General features: G+C 43.4%; 1 protein-coding gene across 1 annotated transcript; it reads left to right on the top strand.

Annotated features, from left to right (window-relative positions):
- Positions 1 to 199: 199 nt before the first annotated feature.
- On the top strand, positions 200 to 24,146 carry BLK (BLK proto-oncogene, Src family tyrosine kinase). Its single transcript, XM_026040906.1, has 12 exons — positions 200 to 301; positions 3,339 to 3,387; positions 9,156 to 9,249; positions 10,374 to 10,472; positions 11,346 to 11,449; positions 15,124 to 15,273; positions 15,727 to 15,879; positions 16,959 to 17,138; positions 17,666 to 17,742; positions 21,028 to 21,178; positions 23,471 to 23,602; positions 23,938 to 24,146. The coding sequence occupies exons 1-12, from the start codon at positions 200 to 202 to the stop codon at positions 24,144 to 24,146; spliced, it is 1,500 nt and encodes a 499-aa protein (XP_025896691.1).

Here is a 24,146-nt window from a genome sequence, read left to right as displayed (position 1 = left end):
GTGTGAGTGATCAGACCTGTAGAAAACAGCAGTAACTGTGAGGTACAGAGGGTAGCAAGATGACTGTACATAGGATGGTTTCAAACTCACTCCACTGTGCCATTGGCCTTGCCTTGTCCTCTCCTCTAGTTTGTTCCTTGCCCACCTCTTGCCCCAGCAGCAGTCTCTTTACAAAGTCCTTTCTGCTCTTCTTTTCAGGATGGGGTTGTTTGGGAGCAAAAATCAACTGACGTCTAATGAGAAAAACACTGCTGGGAGCAACACAAAACACAGGAATAGAATCCCTCCAGCCCCATATAAGGTAGGTCTCTTCTTTCTTTTTTGGGTCCTCAGCAGCTGAATTACTGCTTGGAAAGAAACAGGCAGAATTTATGTTTGATGGTAGGCATGTAATGGCTTTTATTTCCTGAAATTTGATTGACTCCTGGGGATATGAGATTCAAGGAACAGGAGAATAAAGTTTGCCCTTGTCTTTCCCCACACAGAGCTTCTTAATGCTGAATGAAGCTTTCAACCAACTCTGTCTACTTTGGGTTTTCCTCTGTCAAAAAAGGGTGCTCTTTGGTCTTTTGAGGTGTATTACAGCTGTAAATTGTCTGGGTGGGCTAAAAACAATGGATTTCCCAAAAGCTGGTTGTATTGAGCACAGTTATCACACAGGATGGACAGGGGAGCAGAAAAGGAACCAGGAGGAGAAGGTGTAGGGGACAGTGCTCTGTGTGGGGACACTCCTTGGTGCTAGTCCCATATTTCTGAGACTAGACCGCTGCCCTCAGTGCTCTGCAACCCAGTCATATATCGCTGATGTGCAAAACAACACAAAGATTGGCCAGATACAAGCTAAGATCCAGAGCAGCAAATTGCAAGCGAAAATTTACCATCAGGGAAGATAACACTCTGAAGAAAGAGAGTCAAACCAGTAAGATGCTAAGCAAGGATTCAGGAGACCTGGATAGAGAAAAGTCCCTATATAAACTTCGGCAATCACCTCATAACTCCAGAGCGGATGAAGGTGGTTTCTCTTCTTGCTCTTTGCTAACAATATTGCAAGGTTTATCACCACTACATTAGGCAGCCTGCACAGGAAGAGGTCAAGGTTGCGATAAATGGCTCGGAGTCTAGTTGAAGGTTTGTGGCTGGTGGTTGTCCCCCAGGGATCAGCACTGAGATGGGACTGTTCAACTTGTTCATCGATGACTTGGACGAGGGCACAGACGGCATCCTGAGCAAATTTACAGATGATGCCAAACCAGAGTGGCCAACACGAGAGGGCTATGCTAACATTCAGAGGGACCTGGACAGGCTGGTGAGTGGGCAGAGAGGAACCTCATGAGGTTCAATAAGGACAAGTGCAGGGTCCTGCACCTGGGGAGGAATAACCCCAGGCACCAGTACAGATTAGAGGTCCACCTGCTGGAGAGCAGCTCCAGAGAGAGGGACCTGGGAGTCCTGGTTGACCCCAAGTTAACCATGAGTGAGCAGTGTGCCCTCGTGGCCAAGAAGGCCAATGGGATCCTGGCCTGCATCAGGAGGAGTGTTGCCAGCAGGTCAAGGGAGGTGATTCTGCCCCTCTMCTCAGCTCTGGTGAGGCCGCACCTGGAGTACTGTGTKCAGTTCTGGGCWCCCCAGTATARGAGGGACRTGGAGCTTCTCGAGAGGGTCCAGCRGAGAGCAACAAAGATGATTAARGGACTRGRGYATCTCTTGTACGAGGAAAGACTAAGCGAGTGGAGTCTGTTTTCTCTGGAGAAGAGAAGACTGAGAGGGGATCTGATTAAAATGTACAAATATCTGAGGGGAGAATGTAGGGAGGAAGGGGCTAAACTCTTCTCATTGGTGGCCAGTGACAGGACAAGAGGTAATAGATGCAAGTTGAAACTCAGGCAGTTCCATCCCCATGTGAGGAAGAACACTTTGCTGTGGGGGTGCCAAAGCCCTGAAACAGGCWGCCCAGGGAACTTGTGGAGTCTCCTTCTCTGGAGATTTCCCAACTCGCCTGGATGCACCCACGTGCCCCGTGCTCTGGGTGTCCCTGATGGAGCAGGGGGGTTGGAGTAGATGATCTCTAGAGGTGCCTCCCAGCAMGAATCWTTCTGTTATTCTGTGATTCTGTGAGGTGCAGCTGCCACACGATACCATCTCAGATCTTGAGCTCTGAGATGGGGGAGGAACTGCCTAACATTGCTTTTGGTGACAGATGGAGACTTTTTTGCCCTGTTAGTTTCACTCCTGAGTTCTCCTGCGGTTGCAAAGTCCAGTCTTCATGACAGCAAATGTCAGATTGATCAAAAAGGTGTTCTTTTCCTAAATTTTCTTATCCCCAGCTCATCAGAGAGGAATTGCTTTCAGTGTAAATACAGCATCATCAATCACCTTCTGGTACTCRTTTTTCTTTACCACAGGCACCAAACTCTCATCTGTCAGGGAAAATCYATATTTATTTCTGTTAGACTAGAAAAAAGCAGTGAGCATCTCTCCTGTCCCTCACTGCTGCTAAGCAGGAATCAAGGAGCAATACGGACAGCAGACAATAGACATTTTTAACTCAGAGGTGGTGGTTTTATACACTCCCTTTGCATGTGTATAGATACTTCTGGCTGGGCCAAGGCACACAGGTCATTAGGCTCTACAGAATGATCACAGGACAGTTTTCTAAAGCAAGGTCATTTCCATAGTACTGGACACACAGTCTCCAAAACTTGCATCCCAGTTGCCAGCTAAGAAGGATCTCTGGCCCATGTTAAGCCTTAGCCTATCCCAGGGGCTTAGTGGGTGGGTGCTGGTTCCCTGCTATGAACATTTTTGTGGTGTGGCCAGGTGTGCTTCCATACCCCACTGCTATTTCACCTGCGAGCACAGCGACAGGCTCTGTTTCCTGAGCGTATCCCTGAACAAAGAATATTCCATGAGCTTTGAGATAATTGCAGCCAAGTGTATCCCGACTAGTTCTGCTTAGAATAATATTGAGGTTGTCATTTCTCAATGGGACCATTCACATCTCATCCCCCATTTACCCGCAGTTTGGCACCATTGAGCCAGAATCAGATAGACCRGAGTCTAAACGAGCGGGTAGCAGATTTATGCTTCTATTCAGAAAGGAGCCAAGGATTATTCAAGCAGAYAGGCTGGCCAGCTATGAATACATCACAGCAAAATGTGTTAAAACCATCAGGACACATAAGGAGACGGATGCAGGGGCTGTTGCCAGCTATAGTGCAATGTCAACTGACTACACAGACTCCCAATCCTTTGCAAAGCTCAAAGCAGATCCTCCTCCAAACACGGCAAGGCAATAAATGCTTTTTTTTTTTTTTTTTCTTTTTCTGTTTATATCAAAGGGCAGACAAGATATCAACAGCTTTCATCTTAACCATGCCCCTGTACAAGGTAAGATTCTTAGATTAATTGCTGTTTCCTTCGCCTTCCCGTGGGGGTTTGCAAGATGGTGGTCTCTCAACAGCAGGTCTAGAGAGCAAGTTGTCTTGTAGCACGCGTGTGGTTTCTGTATTTTTACAGTTGTCAGGCAGGGAGTTTATCAGTATGTTTCAGAAGATTCAGTTTAAAGCATGAAATGTTTCTCTCTGCCAATTTCTCACACTCATCAGAGGAAAAAAGGAGAAAAATGCCCTTTCTTCACTGATTGAACAAAAAGTGAAGGTCCGAGACATCAACTGCATGAGACTTCTCTGTCCATGGTTGTGTCTGTATGGCGAAAACTTGTGGATGCTACATCCAGTAAACTGAAATTTTCAGAGGGAATTGAAGGCATCAGAGGGCCAATTTTCAAATTAAAAAAAAAAAAAAAAGAAAGAGAGAGATTAAAATTAGGATGCCCAGAATCCCTGCTTGGAGACCGCTTGCTGACTTCAGCAACCTCTGCAATTATTTGCAGATTGCAGAGTTGCCTGATGACTCCTGGTATATGATCACTTTTTAGCAGAAAACACTCTTCTACCTCTGTCCATCCTCCCCCCAGCAATTCGTTGCAAATACATTTTGCAGATTGAAAAAAAAAAGGCGGGGGGAAGAGAGATAGAGAATTTGAGGAAGGCATAAAATAGAGGATGCATGGAAGAAAGCAGATGGCAAAAAGGAAATGGGGGCCTTCAAAAGGGAGGAAAAGTAGGAGAAATGAAGCAGAGTACTGTGACTGGACTGGAGAAGTAAGAGGGACAATGATCTAGATAAGGAGACATTCTGGATAAAAATAGAGCAGAAAAGGGAAAGGGGAAAAAAAAAGACTGAGGGGCTGTTTAGAAAATGTGGTTTTTTTTTTTTTTTTTTTTTTTTTTGCTGGTGCCACACTGAATTTGGTGAACAGCTCCATGCTGGGCCATTTTACTCTTTTTAATAGTAAAGGAGGTAAAAAGGAGGCAAAGTGGGATGAGGTGGAAAAATCTGGGGTCTGTGAGTAAAGGAAATGGTGGAACCACAAATGGGGATGATGACTGAGAATCTCGTGTCAGCCAGAGGAATTACAAATATTACATTTGGAATGACAAAATGCTCTTCAAAACTGTCTGTCTTTCTTTCTTTTCTTTCTTTTCTTTCTTTCTTTCTTTCTTTCTTTCTTTCTTTCTTTCTTTCTTTCTTTCTTTCTTTCTTTCTTTCTTTCTTTCTTTCTTTCTTTCTTTTCCTTTTTATTTTTTAAGTAGAGATACGTACGGGAACGTTAAAATGCCTTGCTTTGAACCAGCTCTATCTTATTGCATCTTTTCCCTACATTGACACAGATGTAGTGGGAGATGTAGCTCTTCAGCCTTGCAAACACAATTGTATTTCCACAGACATGCTAGTTTTCTAGAAACTGTGTTTTCTTCTGGAAAAATGTTTTCAGGGCATGTTTCCAAGCAGTTTCTAAAACTGTACAGCATTTTTTCCTGGGGTTTTATCAGTGTTCTCACTCTGGCTAGAAGCACAACAAAGCTATCTCCAGAGAGGTGGCTTTTACTTCTGCTTCGTGTTAGAAGGCAGAAGTGGAAAGACTGAAAAAAAGGAAAAAAGTCATATTAGCCATATTCAATTATCAAAATGCTTTGGTTTGTTGGATTCAGTTCCAATTTCGGAGGAATACTCACAGCAACAGTCTGGGGAAGTTCTTATTTTTTCTCTAGTAGCACTTGGATTTCCAGAAATGGCTCTATTTGCCTCTGCTTTGTGTGTCAAATTGGGCTGAGAGGAACCATGTGAGACTTTTGAGGTCTGTTTATTCTGATGAATGAAGGCACTGCAAGCAAATCGGTGTAAGAAGTATAGAATCCAGACMATTTAATCACATTAAGAATCACAGACTTGAATCACATTAAAAAAAGTAAAAATCAAAGACCTGAATTATATATCCTGTGGAGCACTGACAAGTTCAGTCATTCCAAAATTACTGACTATGTAAGCATGAGATTTACTGTAAAATTAAAACAAAAACAAAAAATCTCTTTTGCACTGTTTGCATCCCTTGCATTTTGATGTATTTTTTTTTCTTTCTGATCTCCATACCGACAATTTGTTTCAGTGCTTCAGGTTTTCCTTGATGCCTCAGAAAATATTTACTTATTATTAACATAAGCCTAGTTACTCTTGTCTTTACTTGGCCTCTACGAGCAGCATGAAATAACACAAAGTCTGTGAATCTGGATAAGACTGTGGTGTTTGCATCGCTTCCAACATGCATCACGCTTAAGGTGGATTCTTCTCTTTTGCAAGTCTTGTGTTTTCGTGCTTGTGTCTGTGCTTTACCTGAGGGTTTAGCACTGGTGATATTTTTAAGGTCAGTTTTGGATCCTCTCTCAGTTCTGCAGGGTGAACTTCTGGCTACTGACTCTCAGGCCTTAATTATGAGAACCTGGAGAGTCATTTTGCAGGGAGAGGGGACATTTCTTCTCACCAAGGAACTCGCTTCAACCGCTCTACTTGTTTTTTACTGGATAGGGATGATCTTCAGAGGGTGAGAGCTAAATTAAGTGAGAGTGAGAGGAAATTAAGATCTTCTGAGGCATTTTGAGATTAGCATTAATTGATATAGTCATTCTTCTATTAGTTACCTTTATAATCTTTCCCTGCCTATAGATTTGAGTTTGAGAGGAGCACTGTAAGAAGCACGGCTATGAGCTTAGTTGCAAAAAAAAGAAGAGTTGTTTCCACTGAAAAGACTAGCTTTTCAAAGAAAAATGAAAATTTCCCATCCAAAATAGATACTATCGATCAAAAGAAAGAGGGGGAAGGAAGATGAGAGAGAATCACCCAAAATGTTTGGATTTCCTAGCAAAGCTGGGGCCCTTTTCAGCAATAGTATCTGATAGCTCAGTGAGCCTAGGTGGCCATCACATGCTCTGGGGAGCTGTCACTTACCTCACACGCATCCTAGCAATGCTCAAAAACAGCTCGTGCTCCTCAGGGACCTTGGCACAACCCCAGCACAGCTCCATAGCCACAGGGCGGCTGCAAAAGCCTCCCATTCATGACGGGGCAGTGGTGGGAAGGCTCCTTGACTCATTTCTATTAAGCCATCAAACTGGCACGCAGCCTATGCAAACTGAGCTGATATCTGACTTTCCTGACAGCACCACGGAGCCAAGGCGTGCTTGGCTCACCATCAAAGTCTTTGGGCTGTTAGCACTATCTGCAAAGCAGCCACTCTTAGCAGCTCCAGCGACTTCGCTGTGCTGTACAGAATCACTCATGATCTGACTTGATCAAATGGGCCAAAAAAGTATTATCAGCACTTTTTTTTTCCTTTTTTTCCAGTGGGGTGGCAGACGGGAAAAGTCACTTTCATCATGAGACAGCAAGTCCTGCTGGCTTAAGCAGAGACAGCTTTTTTTCTGGCTCACTTAAGTGTGCAGTGTTTGTCAATACAACTGCTGGGAAATGGATAAGAGGGAGACATAATGTTCTTCAGCATGTGAAAACTTACTGCCTTTGCTTTATTTGTTCTTTTCCTTTCCTCTCTTCTCTCTCAGTCCTTTTGTTTGTTTTTTATTTGTACTTTTTCAACTGCTTCAAGATCAAAGCCATATTTTTTGATTTCATTTTTTTGTATACATATCCACGCTGTGCTTGAAAATGCTTATACACTGGCTTCTACTTTCCAAAGCAAAATATGTGAGCACTGCATCATTTTACTTCCAGAAAGGGTAGGACCTTCCATGTGGATGAGCACATTGGAGATCCTGCAGCAGGCACCTTTCTTGTTGAAGAAGCTCTGTGAGACAAGGCTTTGGACATCTACCTTCTGAAACATGCCTGACATGACTGCACCATTGCGTGGGTTGCGGATCTATTAGGATCTGCAATCTGTGACCTGAAAACATTTCTGTGGGCAGAAATAATTAATCTGAAGGAAAAGGCATCCATTAACCCAATGAAAGACTCAAGGTCAAGGAGGGAGGGAGCTGCAGGATGATTGTGGCCTTCTCTCCTTTCAGARCTCATATCCAGGTTGAAAAAAAGGTGAAGCCTCAACCTGGACAAGCTGTTTTAACACTTCCAAGCATCCTCTCTTGAGCCTGACCCCACACATAGGAGCAGCTGATGCTCTGCTGAAACTTCTCATTGATCTCCAAGTTCCTYCTCACAGACCTGCAGGAAACTGTTCTCGTCTTTGGTTTGCAAAGCTGCAGTTCTCTTSTCCCCTCCCACCCTGGCCCTTTCTCATCTGACCTCACCGATAAATCTCCGGGCAGAGCAGCAGACGAGCCTAGTGCACACAAAACCCGACTTGCCCAAGAGACACGTTATCTTGTGATGACAAAGGGCCAGTCTGGCTCGCTTGCTCCGGGAGTTATTTGAAAAGGTCACACAGAGACAGCGGCTTGACACGGAGACAGCGGCTTGACAGTCTGTTTTGAAAACTATATATAGACCATCCATCGCTCTTGCTGCATTAATAAGGCTGTGTACAAGCTAAAACATGTCCACAGCCAATGTTCTCCTTTTTTTTTTTTTTTTTTTGGTACTGTATTTTGGTTTGGTGTTTCTTTTTCTTTTCTTTTTTTCTTGCGTGTTGATCTTCTTCGTAAGTTTTGATCCGCCCTAAAATAGCTCCTAATTTCTGCTTCAGTAGCCATGAGCATGCAGAGCACATGTGAACGGTTGCAGAGCCTCTTGCAGAGCAGCACCAGCACAACCCGGACATGCAAAGGCTGCGACTCAGCTCCCCTGAGCCTCCCCACTTGCAGAGATCTGCACCAGGGTGGCTTAGTGGTRTTACAGCACAAATACCAGCAGCAGCTCTGCTTGCATGCACCTGGAAGACTGTTTTTCCAAGGCAAAACAGAGGCTGGGCCAATTAGTCTGGAATAAAAGTGAGATGTTAGGGTAGGGGAGAGTTGAGTCTGAGTTAGGGTAGGAGAGAGTTGAGAGTTCACTTGCAGACTCATTGGGTTGCAAGTGAAATGGGCAACTGGAAGGCACAGAGTATCAGTTTTGTGGTCTGGAAGGAAATCCAAAATGTACCAAGGTCAATATAATCCAAAATTTATCAAGATGAATATATCACGTTTAATATATCAAGGTCAACACATCAAGGGGAAAAATATCAAGGTTAGAGGAAGGGAAGGACAGCCCCACTAAGAATTTTTATAGTGAGCTGAGGAAACAGCAGGTCATTAGTGATACTGGGTGGAGAATGGCTTTGAGATTTGAATGTGGTGTCGTAGGTGGGTCTGCAAGGCATGTTAAGCCAGGAGCATCTGGAGCAAGTGTTAGATCCTAGCAGTGGGCTCAAGCAGCAGGAACAGAGATGACCCTGCCTTTTTCTAAAAGAAAGAAAAAGCTCTCATCTTTCTGAGTGAAATTCCAGAGCAACCTTAGGAAATATTGCCACAGTCATTTTTGTTTACCGCCATGTAAAGTTGAGGTCAAACAGATAGATTATTTATGACTCTTCTAATTTCACACAAAGCTTTTTTTTTTTTTTTCACTTGTTGACTCAGTAGCTTTTGTGGAAATGGAGGTCTGGAGTGCTTTGACAGTTTGGTGAATCACTGCTTGTCCCTTGAGAAGAGGTTGGAAAATCGGGTTGGTGAAAAGCTTGGATTTGGGGGAATTGAGGGGCAGTCAAAGACCCTGTGGGGACTGAAGCATCCTGTTGTACAACTGAGTGTGCATCACTCCATCAGAAACCTGACTGGATTCAATAGTGTTGCTTCTTCTTTTAGGTGAAGTTACTGTGATTGCACTATATGAYTTTGCTTCCTCAAGTGCCCGTGACCTGGAGCTGGTCAAGGGGGATAAACTCCAAGTCCTCTCTAAGTAAGTAAATTGCTTGATAGAGCTCAAAGACATACATGGTCAGGCTGAAAAGGGAAGACCTTGGAGCTGGACCCTAACCTGCAGCTCACAGAGTTGTGCCTTTTTCTCAGTTCTGCTCTCGAGATGTTGAGTGTGACTCTGGCCACTCTGCCCTCTCTTTCTTCAAGATGGGGAAAGTGACACATTACTGCTTTCTTTGGGTTACAGACACTTTGGGATCAGGTACAGTCCCTGCTTGAGCACCACTGGGATCTTCTCCACTCAAGTCCAGCTCTGCCAATGCGTGAGGGTGCAGAAGTAGTGTAAATAACAACAATCTCATGTTTCATATTTTGTGCTGATYGTGCTTTTACAAAGGATGTGGGTTGGGCGTAGTCAGGGGAAAGGACAGAGTCTAGCCAGAGAGGTAGATGGTTTCATTTCACTTTATTCTATTAAAACTTATGAGAGGAGAGGTTAACAGTCCACTTGCCCCATCCATAATGAGGTGGAGGTGGGCTTTGAAGGTCCCTTTGCCCTGCAGCAGGCTGCTCAGAAAGGCCACTCTATCTTTGACTATTGAGACCTTTTGAGGTGACATTTCTCAGCCAGACACTGTGGGCTGAGACCACTCAGCTGGGATAGAAAAGCCAGAGAACCCATTGGGTGAGAATGGCTTATGATTTCAGCTGGTGGCAAGACTGCGTCACTTATGGGAGAGCAAAGCAGTGATACATCTGGCAGGTGGAGAAAGGAGCAGAAAGCAGGAGCCCTCATGTCCATATGCTAGAGACAAAATGAATCTACAGGACATGAATCTCTGACTTACTTGTGGCACTTAGCAGAGGTATCTTCTTGAGGCTCATGTTCAATTCCTGTGCTTTGAGGGAAAGACACTATCACCTGCAGAAGTCCCTGAAAGATTATCTAGTGTTTTTCTCAGAAGTCTTCAACATAGTGGTGGTCCTAGAAAAGTGAGAGGGGTCTGAAGAGTAGATCCACAGGGAAAACACTCATAAATCACCATGATCTTCCTCAGTGAGAGCTGACCTTCCTCCTTTTGCCCAGAAACCTGCCACCTCTGTAGCCTTGACCTTGACTTGTCACAAAATCTTTTCACACTTTCCATTCTCTTTGGTTTTCAGTGAGGGGGACTGGTGGCTGGCAAAATCCCTCAGCAGTGGAAAGAAAGGCTACATCCCCAGTAACTTCGTGGCACAAGTAGACAGCTTGGAAGAGGAAAAGTAAGTGTGTAAGCTTGCAAACGGTGAGCATKGATTGATATCAGGTTTTCTCTTCTGGAAGAGACTCGTCTCTCAACAGGAAAAACTTCCTTTGCCAGCACAAAGTAGTCAGTGCTGGACTGGAAGGCAAGGGGCCTTTCATCATCCAGGATRACACTGCCCAAAAGTTTAGGAGAAGTTTTAAGTGCAGTGGGGATGCAGAGCGGGAAGTATGAGATTGCTATTGGGAAAGTGGCCAAAGATGCATGTCCCACTGACTTCATCAACCATAAAAAAAATAAAAAAAGGAAGTGTGCAGGGGAAAGAAATTGTGTTGTAATTACACTGGCAAATTAGCAGTATCGGGCCCCATTTCTCAGTGCTGAGGCTAATAGATAAATGATCTGTCCCACTTTCAATTTCCTCTTTAAAGGACCCGATCACCAGTGAATTGAGTGCACAGAAATGCGGTTGGGGCGTCAATGCTTTTTGCAGGCAAAGGGTAGGTTTTGGTGGCTGTGGACACACCATCCTCTACCTCCAGGCTATGCATTTACTTTGTACACATCCTGCCTGAGTTGGGCTCAAAGCTTGGTCTCTCAACAGAGAAGCGGGAAGTCCTCATGTGCTTTGAGGTCCACGCTTGCACTTCCCTCATGCAAGTCTACAGTGTATGCTGTAGAGCAACCCTAAAGCAACTAAAATCTACTGTAAAGACTCAGTTTTAAAGACTCAAGTCTTTTCCAGCAGATAAAACTATTTTGATAAAAATAACCCTCAATTTTAGGATATAATGGTAAAATAAAAAGAACTAACTGGAAAGAATTCGATTTTTTTTTCAGAGCTTTTCCTTTTTTACTGTTCAATGATGATTTTCCATTTTTCATCTCCCAGGTGGTATTTTAAAACTCTGAGCAGAAAAGATGCTGAACGGCTGCTGTTGGCTCCTGGTAACCAAGTCGGTTCATTTCTTGTCAGAGAGAGCGAAACCAACAGAGGTGAGATCTGCAGAAGGAGAGTGACTTYTCATTAGAGACACTGCTTGGAAAACCTTTCTGACTGGAGCTGCTGGGTTCAGCTGTGCTCATGTTTCTACAGAGCTTCCTGGAACTGGTGGGAGAAAATAACTCTTACCAGAGTCGAGAGGGCTGTAGAAGGAAGCTGAGTATTTCAAGAGCAAAGATTTGCTCACATTCTTWGCTTTTTTCTAGCTTGGCCTGTGGTAAAGGTGATTCCTTTGACTGTGCTTCATTACAGAGATACAGGCGCACAAATAACTTTCCAAAACACTGATTAATGGGTTTTCTTTTCTTCCTCTCCCTCAGGAAATGCTACTTTTTTTTTAGGGGGGCAAATAGAGGTGCTTGTTRGCACTTTTGAGGAGACATTTGTTCTGTTCCCAGCAGAAACTTGCAAAATTCTGGAGAAAGTTTTGGGGAGAATATTTTCTGGAGGAAATATTTGTTCTCTGCCAGTAGACATCTTTTGCAGTTTCTCATCACATGAGTTTGTCTGTCTTATGAGCACACAACCCAGTGAGGATAGAAAAGGCAAAGGATTGCGGTCGCCTCTTTTATATAGTCATTAACCCTCRTACTTAATAACGTTGTAACTGCATCTTCTTTGTTCTGTTCATCTGTAGACAGTCTGGAAGTTGGTTTAAATTATTTCTTGGGGATTTTCCCTGCTTCAYTTTTGGTTTGTGCGTGGGGTTTGAACAGAGGTGGAATCCTGAGGTTCGGCAAGAAGTGGCCAGGCTAGACCTGGGCTCTAATGTCCTGTCTTTGCAATTTAGAAGCAGGCTTAGCAGGAAGCGTGTGATATTCTGCATTAGTAGCATATGTGAACGTCCCCTCTTAACCCCAAAGGGTCAGAAATCAGCTTCTGCTATGAGAAGCAAGTGCTATCTCTGATCTTTTTTGATATTCAATATTCTGTCTCAAGAAATATGCAGTTGTTGTTTCAAACACCTAGTCTTTTTCGAAATCATTCTATGAAATCATCTTCTGTCCACATACTGGTACTGCCTTAGACTTCCTGAATGACCATGGTTACACCATTTGATCAGTCACAGTTTCCTACACTGCAAAAGGAAAGAGGAAAAGAAAAAGAAAAAGAAAAAGAAAAAGAAAAAGAAAAAGAAAAAGAAAAAGAAAAAGAAAAAGNAAAAAGAAAAAGAAAAAGAAAAAGAAAAAGAAAAAGAAAAAGAAAAAGAAAAAGAAAAAGAAAAAGAAAAAGAAAAAGAAAAAGAAAAAGAAAAAACAAACCTTTGCACCTCCAAGCTGTGAAGCTACTTTTGCTAATACAGAACAGAATGACCTGTTGTTGTTGTTCAAATGAGTGCCATGAAATTAACCTTTGAACCTCAGAGTTTCTTGATTTTCTTCTCTCCATTGTATATGTTCATTCCTTTAGCACGTTATTAACAGCATTTGACCTTCATGGGCCATCAKGGAGCTGAGTTAGGGCAATTCCTTCACTGGCTGCTCGCTGTGGAGTGTTGTTGTAAGACAGAGCAGGATGCATTCTGCACCCTGCATAAGTGCACCACCTTGTCACAGTCCACTCCAGGCATGGCAGGTGTCTCATCATGCTTGCGGTTAAAGATACTATAGTTCTGCAAGCCCAGGGGATTTTCTGTCAGCCGAGGCCATGAAAGGCACATTTAGTGTCCCAGGAAGATGAGTTTCTGGTTAGGAGAGTGTGGGAAACAGACCAGCAGTGAAGTCCTCGGCAGGGAGCTAGCCTTACTTGAAGGCGCTGGAAATAAACAGATATTTCCCTGAAGTTGTAACCATTCTGGAACCTGCAGGAATGCAGTTGCACAGCTGTGCTGAGTCAYGAGCTCCTGGCTAGCAGGAGACTAAGACTGATGGTGCTCCCAGCAGGAGGGTCCATGAAGGTTCAGCCAGAGTATCCAGCTGAGATCTTAGGTTTCTCACCCCAAGTCAAGGAGGTAGTGGATGCTGGAAAATGGCATCACTCTCAGTGCTGGAGTCTTCAGGATTTCATTCTCTGCAGAAGGGGATACAGGGTGCAAAGAAGTTATCTTTATCACAACAACAGCACTTGGTACCATCCAACACTCTGCACAAATGGTAAGGAGTTAAGAGAACCAAGGGGCCTTCAGAGACGAAAGATCATAAATACTCAATCTGACATAATGTAGGTATCTTCACACATGGTAGTTTTCTGAGATCTTATTGTAGGAAATGGGGTTTGATTTGCGTGACAAAATCTGGACATCTTAAAGCCATCTAGATGTCCCATGATGTCCTGCCTAGCTCCAGGTGCTCCACTAGAGAGTGGGGTTCACACTGTCCTTGCCAGACCTATGTGGATGTCCCAGAGTATCGTGAATTGTACCAAACATCCATGTTTAGGTGATTGGATCAGACTTAGGTATGTGAATGTAGAGCTGAATCTCACCCAGAAGACAGATAAATGTCCTTGGTGACTAAGGAGGAAGGACTCCTGGCTATTTTGGGAAGAAAGTGGAAGTTTTGCCATCTGTCTGGTTCCACTTAATTTTATTCATTTCCAGTTGACACTGAGAGAAGAGAGAGATTAAACTTTTCTGGCTTCTTTGAAAACTGGGAGACCAGAAAACTGGGAGACCACTGAATCTCAGTGTCTGGTCTCTCCTGAAAAAAAAAAAAAAAAAAAGAAAAAAAAAAAGAAAAGAAAAAGAAAGAGATAGAGAGAAAAAGAGTAACCTCCAAATGACTGCCTGCACTCTCTTAGAGAAAAGTTAGAATCTCCCAAATCCTGCTTATAAAGACTTATAAACACTGCAGCAGAGCAAATGTCCACAGAGTTGCTTTCCTTCTCTTGTTTTTTTTTTTTTTTTTAATGAAATCAGGACAAGGAAATGATTCCCAGTCAGTGTAGGAAACTGCAGTAAGATCTGGTTCTGTGATGGAGAAATGCCAGTCAGTGAGCATGACACATGAGCAAACTTTCCCCTCGCGTGAAGTATTAGGGTTTCAGAGTCATCGTGGAATGTCCCGCTCCTGCTTATGATCCTACATGACAGATATATATATTTTAGCACATATAGCATTGCGTTTCCAAACACTAAAAAATCAGCCTATCAGTCCAGGTGACATATTAGACTTTGAACAGCCCGGCAGGCTTAAAACAACTTATTCCGGAAATAGGATACAGACAAAGGGGGGAGAAAAAAAGACGTTGTGAAGTTGTATTGAAATCCRTAGTGAAATAGGCTTGAAGCTGCTGTGCTGTAGCAACATCTAGTGCTGTTTTTATGTGTGCAAGCCCATGGCTGGGATTAAAACCCACTCTAAGGAGAGAAAAGCAGTGGCAGATCCCTAGGAAGCTCTCTTGAAATGAAAAGGCTTGTAAATCTCTTTGGAGGTGCAGCTCCTTAATGATCTTAAGATAGTCATCGATGGTTCCATCTGGAGATTCACTCATGATTGCTGTATTGCTCCCTTGGGGCTGCTAGTTGTTGCACAGGGAGCCAATACTCAATGAAGTCCCAACAGGCCCACTAAGAGAGAAGGAAGTCTGTAGCTTGGTAGGACTTACCCTGGGATCCACATGGATCCAGTGCTGTTGCATTCTGCAACTGTGGAGCAAACAGGAGGTAGCTGGTCCCTGTATCAGGCATTGCTTGTCCTCACAGCTCCTTCTTCTTCTCKTTACCTAGGTGCCTATTCTTTGTCAGTGAAAGACCGTGACACTGCTCATGGAGACATCATCAAACACTACAGGATACGCACCTTAGATGGCGGCGGGTATTACATCTCCCCCAGGACTGCCTTCTCCAGCCTGCCACAGCTAATCCATCATTACTGCCGTAAGTTGCATTCCCTAGGAGATCTGTCTCCTTGCAGAAGGTGGATGTGTGGGCAGGGCAAGGACAGGGTCACCAGTTACCATTGTTCAATCCACACTTATGGGGTGAGGTGCCCTATTCCAAGCTGAACTTGGGCAACCAAGTCTGGTCCTTCACCACAGAGACATTTCTCCAGGGGGTAGATAAAAATGGAGTGAAGGCTGAAGGGATGTGCAGGAGGCAGTATTTGGAGAGACTGGGCAGATAATTTCCTCATATATGCCTCTCCTTGAGCTTTTTCCTTGCAGTTGGGCCATTCTGGGTGCCTTGATCCCTGTGACTGAAATGTTTGTGGGGTGACTGTTGAGGTATCCTATGGGTTTTCCCACGCATGTGAATGGAGGAGCAGGCTAGATGTGGGTCTGAAGGGTCGATCCATCCTTTTGAATTCTCCTGTGCTTTCTCCTCACACAGAAAGGGGTGATGGCTTGTGTCAGAGGCTCACAGCTCCCTGCATATCTCTGGTTCCCCAGAGACCCTGGGCACAGGACGAATGGGAGATTCCACGGGAGTCTCTGAGACTTGTGAAGAAACTTGGCTGCGGGCAGTTTGGAGAAGTGTGGATGGGTAAGCACAAGGCACTCCATTCCAGAAAAGAAACATGTAACCTTGAGATGAAAAACCTGCTTTCTCTAACGCAAGAGTTACCTGGGTCTRGAGACCCATAGAAAAAAATACTTTATGGAATCACGTGTGAACAGCACTAGGTGTCCTTGTGAAGGATCAGACAGGTTGTGTTTGCATAGACCAGTTCAAAATGGGTTTCACAGGTAAGTTACCTGCAAGGGCTGTCAAAGAATACTCACTTCCTATGGCATGCACTCGTATTTCTGCCCAAAGACCCTGGGTGTGAATGTGGGATCCTAAATTGCATACAGCAGGATACTCAGGTGACACTTTCCCACCTTCTCTGCTTCCCTGGGGCTCTRTCCCATTGCAGAGCCTGCCCTGCTAACCCAGCCCTGCATCCCTTGCGTGTCCCTGCACATTGCCGGTCCATGGAAGACAAAGTGGGACCTGCTCAGCTTCCTCTCCCATAATTTGTGTTTGCCTGTTGCCTTGGAAATTTAGACCATAGAGAAGACTAGATAGAGTCTACCTCTTGACTGCAAAGTCCTGGCAGGAGCAGCAACAACTCCTTATGAACCCACGCTGGCTGGCAGCTGTGCTGTGTGTCTCTCTTCTGCTCTCATCTCTGCTTGCTGCTAGCCCTATTGCTGCGGTCACTCAGATTTACCACTCGCTTCTTSGTGGGAGATTAAACACTGTTGATCTTTGAGCCTTTCTCATCAGCTGCTCTGGAAGAGGATCTACAAAGATCACTTTCTTCCCCTACATACACACAGCAGGGAAAAGCCACCAGCCAAATCCCCTTAGCGTCTTGATCTCCAGCCCTGCTGAGCTAGATGGCAACATGCATGGGAAAATGTTCCCCACTCTCCAAAGCACAGGTCCCTCAAGATACCTCTGAGACCTGTTAGRAACCATGCTGAGCACATCCCAACCCTCTTGCCTGGCACTTCCTTCCACTTTCTTGGTGTGCTTTTCTGCTCYTAAATCTACGTGCTCTTGTATTCCTTATTGCACAATGCAAGAGAGGCTGCAAAGAGGCCAAAAGTCCTCACTATATCATTAACTCCCTGCAGGCTACTACAAGAACAACATCAAGGTGGCTGTGAAGACCATGAAGGAGGGCAGCATGGATCCTGAAGCCTTCTTGGCAGAGGCAAACTTGATGAAAAGGCTCCGGCATAACAAACTTGTCCGTCTCTATGCCGTAGTCACCAAGCAGCCAATCTACATTGTCACAGAATACATGATGAATGGTAAGGAGCTCTTTGGTTGGGTTTTYCAGAAATGAATTCATGTCAATGAGCTGACAAGTACTACCTTGCCTCATGTGGAAAGGACTCTCTCAGATCTGTAAGARGGAAGATTAAGTGGTTGTTTCCAGCACTGGAGAAAGTTTTCCTCAATTGACAGCTCCTGACTTTTCTGGTCTCTATTTTGTAAGCCTCTTCACAAAATGGTGATGTTCCATTTGAACATCTCCACGGTTTCTGTTGGAACTTTGTTTCAGATTTTTAATCCCTTTATGGTGAAAAAGTTATTTCTTTTACCACTCTTGACTATGAGGCTTTGAGTAAAGAACACAGGATTTTGCAAAAGGTTAGGGTGGGCAGGGGGAAATTGGCTGAATTTGGGATCTTTCCTAATGGAAGATGCTCTGAGGGACTGTTTATCCTTGGATTTTGTCTAGGCARCAGGTAGATTTTTTGTTTATATTCAGTGAAGGGAAAGTAAATTCATATTGTTTTTCATAAGAGTCACAACAGCCTTTCTTCTTTTGTAGGATGCTTGCTGGATTACTTAAAGACAGAAGAAGGAAGCCAACTCAATCTCCCAAAACTTATTGATATGTCTGCTCAGGTTAGTGAAGAGACTCTGGGGAAGGGGCTTTAGACATGATTTGTTATTTTCCCAGGGAAATTCTTGCAATTTTAAAGTGCATATGTCAGAGTATCAATTTCATGGAGAAAAACAGCACCTCCTGGTGTGCTGTCTAGGGATTTCTCCCTCAGCACTTCTACCCTGATGGGGATGTCAGCTTGGCATTGCTCTCCTTTCTTGAAGTTTATCCTCTGAGGAACTCAGGGATGCGCTGGAGGTATTTTTTTTTTCTCTCTTACTGAGCAGGAAATATTTTTGTTTCTCTTGTACCAAAAGAAGAGAAATTTCAACAAAAATTTCAACATGCAGATACATGCTGGCTTTCAGCAGGTCTTCCCTTCTGATGATTAGGCACAAAGGATTCTCTGTCTGCCAAATTTGGAAATATTGGTCCTTACAAGAACAAACTTCTGTCTTACTAGGGTTAATTCTCTCTCAGCCTCCCCAGGACAGTAAATATCAATGTAATCTTTTCAGTCCAGCAGGACATTTGAACTCAAAAACCCGGGGAAACTGAGACATAGGGTAGCAGCATCTTGGCAACGAGCTATACATGAAGGATGAGACTGGCAAAATCCCTTTACTCTGCTCCTGGGCAGCTGTTGCCAGTGTTGTTTGACTGAGCACAGTTAAGCTAATTTTGGAAATGCTGAATATAACAAGAGTCAGTGTCACGGCTGAGTGCAGCTGTCTTGAGGTACAGGTCTGGAATGTACCCACCACAAGACCACCCAGCCTCTCTGGGCCAAAGCCAGCTCGAGCAAAGGCTGTGCAAAGTCCATTTCTGCCATCATGCAGTTATTTTAAAATGCATTAAAGAGCAGGGAATCTTAACATTTCAGCAAATGTTTGATACTGAAAAATCTTTCTTCTTGTTTTACCCAGAGGCAAAACATTTTAATGCCCTAAATATTTTATTATTATTATTATTCTTTATTCTGACTCCCATTAATGTTGTGGAGGAGCATGTTTTAGTACTTTTCCTCTTTATTACTGATAAAATTTGCCATTTTTTACCTTTGTTGCCTCTGATAGGTTACAGAGCCAAATGAAGCCTGTTTAATTTTCTTCGTTTCTTGTTCACTTCTATCTTTTTTCCACTTTTTTTTCTTTCTTTTGCTCTTTCATCTGTTCTTTCCTTTTCATTCCCATGCTATTTCATTCTCCTGAAAATAATAGCTTGTGGTTTGTTTTGAATWCTTGATGATAAGCAGAGGGGTCCAAATTCATCTATGTTACAGAACTTTGGGCTTGTAGAAGAGAGCTAAACCAGAGAACATGAACAGAGATATTAATATGGAAAAAGAAAACACCAAGGCCAGAGTAATCTGAACTCAATTGCAGTCACAGACATGACCCAAAAAGCTCTGTAGCAAAGCCAATGTGGCATCCAGATTTGAGGAATGGACAGCAGAGGCTACAAGTTGCAGTGCATTTATTTCACAGAGCTTATAACCTCTTTGAGCACTTGGAATAGCAAAGTATCTCTAGACAGGTGTGTGCAAGCATTGTGGAGAAGGTCCTGGTGGCCTTAGGGAATGGAGTTATATGGGTTAGTCAGAAACCTGGCTATAGGAACCTGGCTACAGGGCTGTGGTGCCCAGAGAGACCTGCCCTTGGTCATCTTTTGAAGCTAAGCACCCAAAACTCCTCTATGAATTCAGGTCATACAACGTGAGCTTGCCAGAAGCTTTATGCCTATCCCTCAAAACCCATGGAGACGTTGACTTGTGGAGGTGTCAGTCTGAAGGCCACCTTGCATCACTCCACCACTGCCCTCCCATCATTAACCTCCCATGATGCAGCACTATTCAAAAAACTCACTCAATATCTTCAGGAGGAGGAGGAGGAGGGAAGTTTCTCGAACTATTTCACAATCTGTTTACTTGTGGTGTCTTGATGACACCATGGCTCCAAAAGCGCCTGGCCCTCCAAGAGCACAATTTCGGATTCAATAGCATCCTCCGGCGTTAAAATTAGCAATTAGTTCTGAGCTGATGCACTTGGTCCTGTGGTCATTTTTGGGCGCACATGCTCAAATGCATTCTGCCTTGATACAAACCCATTTCTGGGTTCTATCTCATTAACATCAGGACAGGAAATGACGTCAATTCTTCCATTTTCCACTGCAGCAAACATCACTTGCGCTGAATGAGTGTTGACACAGGTTAGAAACTCAACATTGGAAAGTATGTGTTAGTATCCTGTTTAAAACCACATGCAAGCAAAGATGCTGATGTGAATCTATATGGAGTGGAAAATTGCTTTGCCTTCACCCGCAGGCACAGGAAAGCTTAAATAGGTGATAACTATTATTATTAGCAGGAAATGTATATATCCACCCAGCCTCTGATAAAAGCTTGTCCCAAATTTGAGGCTCAATAGATACAGAAATTTCTCATTCTCCCTCTGCTAAGTCCCTCRGTGCCTATCAATAAAAGAACATTGCCATCACCTCCAGGGTCTCCTCATGTGCTAGATATCTCCCAAGCATTGCTCCCTGCTCCAAGATGAGAGTCCAAGAAAGAAGAAAAGTAAATCTCTTCCAAAGTAAATTCTCTGCAGGCAGCAGTCTCCACTGGCAGTGCCTGAAGAAGGCCCAAGATAAGAGATTTGTGCAGGGATCTGCCTTCTATCCCAGTCATATTCCAATGGATGGCTGGGTTTTCTACTTCATGCAACTATCAGAAAGGAGGTTGTTGAAGAATATCTATTTGTCTTAGATCTGGAATTTTCTACTGTGATCAATGGACTGATGAGCTCCTTGATCTTTTTCTTTTTTAATACATATATTTAATCTGCAATGTTTATGATTAAAATCCCAACAATATAGGGGAATCTTGTGGCAGAAACCRGAAATCCAGTAATATGAGTTCAGGTTTGCTTCAATTTCCTGCATCTAATTACAAGAATGTCTCAAAGCCGTAACTTCTGAGCAAAACAGAGAGTAGCRTTTCTGATCTGCTTGTCCTGACTGTTTAAAGCTTTTAGAGGCAGGGTRCATGTTGGTAGAACTGCCAACACGTAGATATACATGGCCAGTATCCATAYATCTCTCTATTAATCCATTCATCTATCTATCTATCTATATATCTATGAATTATCTATCTATTCTCCATTCATTGATCATGTTTGGAGGCCCATATACACACTAGATACCCAACACATATMATTTATATGTATGGGCTTGTCAAGAGGGATGTGGCCAACATTTGATCTCAGGAAAGTGTATGGATTAAGACAGGGCCCTTCCTTCTCTTGCAGGTGGCAGAAGGAATGGCATACATTGAGCGGATGAACTTCATCCACCGTGACCTGAGAGCTGCCAACATCCTCGTCTCAGAGACTCTCTGCTGCAAAATTGCTGATTTTGGCCTGGCCCGGATCATCGAGAATGAATACCTGGCTCAGGAAGGTGGGTGTAGCTCCCAGCATTGCCTCATTGACACAGCCCCTTGGCTGGACTTCCCTTCATGTGCAACTCTCCTGCTCAGTTTCAGGTTCTGTTAGCAGAGATATTTGAGGGCTACTAAAGCAGCCCGCTGCCTGTGCTTGCATGCTAATAGTAAGCCTGGAGGGGAGGAAATAGCAGTGTCATTAGRTCACCTTGAGGATGCAGAGGGAGTTGGAATGGCAGAGCTAGGGCCATGGACTCYAGACATCTCAGTCAAACTGAACCAAGGCAGGTCCAGCCTTCAATAATTTCAGGATAAGTATAATACTACACAATAACTTAGACGATATCCATCTGCATTTGGAGCTTGGCAAGTGTCCCTGAGGGCAACAGTGAACCTGGAATATCTTTTTAAAAAAATGCAAAACCCAAATTTCCTCTTTTTGGTGTKATATGTCCTTGTAAGTCCACCTGCAAAGCCAAACTGGGGCTGCTGGTTTAATCTCTGAACTGGTGAGGGACAAGGCAGTGTGACCAGGAGACATCATGCTGAGCTGTTTCGGTTGACATAGACATTCATTTATGGCCATTTGACAGCAGGGTTAAGTCAAATTCTTCCAGCAACACTTTTTTTTCCATGTATTTAGTGGTGAGTTACGACAGTGTCATTCAGATTGCTATGATCCTTTATGAATGACCAAAAAAGAGCAAAAATGAATGAAATTAAACAATTAAGAGACTCATCAAAATTATTCAGTCTTTGAATATTGGCCTTTCTCCAAAGGTAAGATGAAGACTTCTAAAGCCATAATTTCTTATAAGGAACATTACTAGAGAAAGGAAATTGAATAGACTATTCTTCCTCTTCAGAAACATCCCTTTCAATTTACTTTTCTCAAAATACCTTATGATAAAAAATGTGCCCATTTCAGCATGTAATATTATTTCAAAATGAAAAAAAAMCCACAAATGTAATTTATGAAATGTTATGAAGGGCTATTTTGAGATTACTGGAACTTGTTTAAGGAGTTTTTATCCTTAGAGCAGTTCTGGTGAAATCAGTAGAATTTTTAAGATATTCATAAAATCGACATTTCCAGTGGAAAATAGTTCCTATCAGCCCTTTTTCAGATAATTTTAATCTTAAACAACAACTGCCCCTTATCTTCTTTGAACAATTTTGACTTAATAGATTGCATTTCCTATTCTTATCTGTCTACTTGTCAAAGATACGACATGCAAGAACAAAGGCACTTATTTCATGCATTGCATTTGGGCTTTCAGTATTGCAAGAAGATATATAAAGAAWTTTTTTTTGATGTAGTCTTTAACATATTCAGTTCCTACAAAATAAGTCAGACTTTTTTTTTAATCTTAGCAAAACTTAAATTGCAATTGTATTGATCAATTTAATTGATCACTGAAGTCTTCAACATGTGCAACAAAATCCTTGTGGACAAAATGGGACTGTTTTAATTTATGCATGAATCTGTAAGAATTTATTTCTGCCTGTATCTTTTGTGCACATTTGCTATATACAGCCCCCTACCAGTGAATGATTTTTATAAAGAATAAAATCTTACCGTTTGTAAGCYGACCATTTTTGGCTTCTGATAGACCTATCCTAGGAAATTACTTTTCAATGGCACAGACACAGACTCTGGGCTAGAGAAACCCACTGGCCACTAATGACTGGYCAATAGTGGAGGCACGATGGGTCTCTAGGGAGCAGCTGCTCTGGTTGACCATTGGGACTACAATTCCTGGGATATATTCCCGAGATCCTATTGCAAAATACATAAGAGACGTAAAGGCGATAGACGTCTGCTGATTTCTGCAAMTTTTTGCCCAGATTTGTTTGTAATATAGGTACCAATATATTATTGGTAGTATCATGCGTGTTATCATAAAATATGGCTATTTCCTAATGCAATCCCTTTTTTTTTTTTTTAATTTGGCCTCTTCATAACAATATTTATGTAAATTTAAAAGCATTTGCATGTGAAAGAGTCTTTTAAGATGAAAGAGCTTTGATTGCCCCAGAAGAAGATCCAAGAGAAGCTCAGAGATGCTAAGCAGAAGAGACCTTTCAATGCAAGCAGGAGGCCAACAGTAAATGCCTTCTTCTTGGCTACAGAAGTGCTTTGCCTTAGAAGTTTACCATTATTCCCGTAAGTCCACAGTGCCTTCAGTTATTTCTGCCACAGCCCCCATGATGTTTCAAGGCTCAGTTTTGGGGCAATCCTTTGCCAGCAGGAATGCAAGGAGACGCATTTCCTATATGTGCTATTTCMTTTTGCTTTCTCCTGACAGGCGCCAAATTCCCTATTAAATGGACAGCACCGGAGGCCATCAACTTTGGGGTTTTCACCATCAAATCTGACGTGTGGTCTTTTGGTATCCTTCTGACAGAAATCATAACCTACGGCAGGATCCCATACCCAGGTATGTTGCGCTGCAGATTCAGGCTGAGCACAGAGGAGCTTCAAAGCCTCTAATGCTGCTTTATGCTTGGATATGGCATATACATGTGGAGACACATGTCCATATGTCCAGATTTCCTCTCCCAGGCTCCTGTGAGTCTTGGACATATCTGAGCTGGGCGAAAGCCTTGGAGGGAGGTTGGGGATGGAGAAGGGAAGAACAACTGTGCAGAGGGATCATGTCCAGATGCTTCTTGGTATCACTGTCCCCGGCTGGTGTTGTCACAGAGCTGGATGTGAGCCAGACATCATCCCAGTGGCACAAAATAACACCTGTGGGGCTGCCTTTTTCCCTAGGGATGACCAACCCCGAGGTGATTCGCAACCTGGAGCGAGGCTACCGCATGCCCTGCCCGGACATGTGCCCCAGCGAACTCTACTGCATCATCCTGAAATGCTGGCGAAGCAGGCCAGAGGAGCGGCCCACCTTCGAATACCTGCAGTCRGTCCTCGAGGACTTCTACACGGCCACGGAGCAGCAGTACGAGCCGGAGCCTCAGCAGTAG

This window comes from Nothoprocta perdicaria, unplaced genomic scaffold (genome assembly GCF_003342845.1).
Source record: "Nothoprocta perdicaria isolate Ctin4 unplaced genomic scaffold, notPer1 scaffold_101, whole genome shotgun sequence".
NCBI lineage: Eukaryota > Metazoa > Chordata > Aves > Tinamiformes > Tinamidae > Nothoprocta > Nothoprocta perdicaria.
This window is presented reverse-complemented; position numbering and strand designations above follow the sequence as displayed.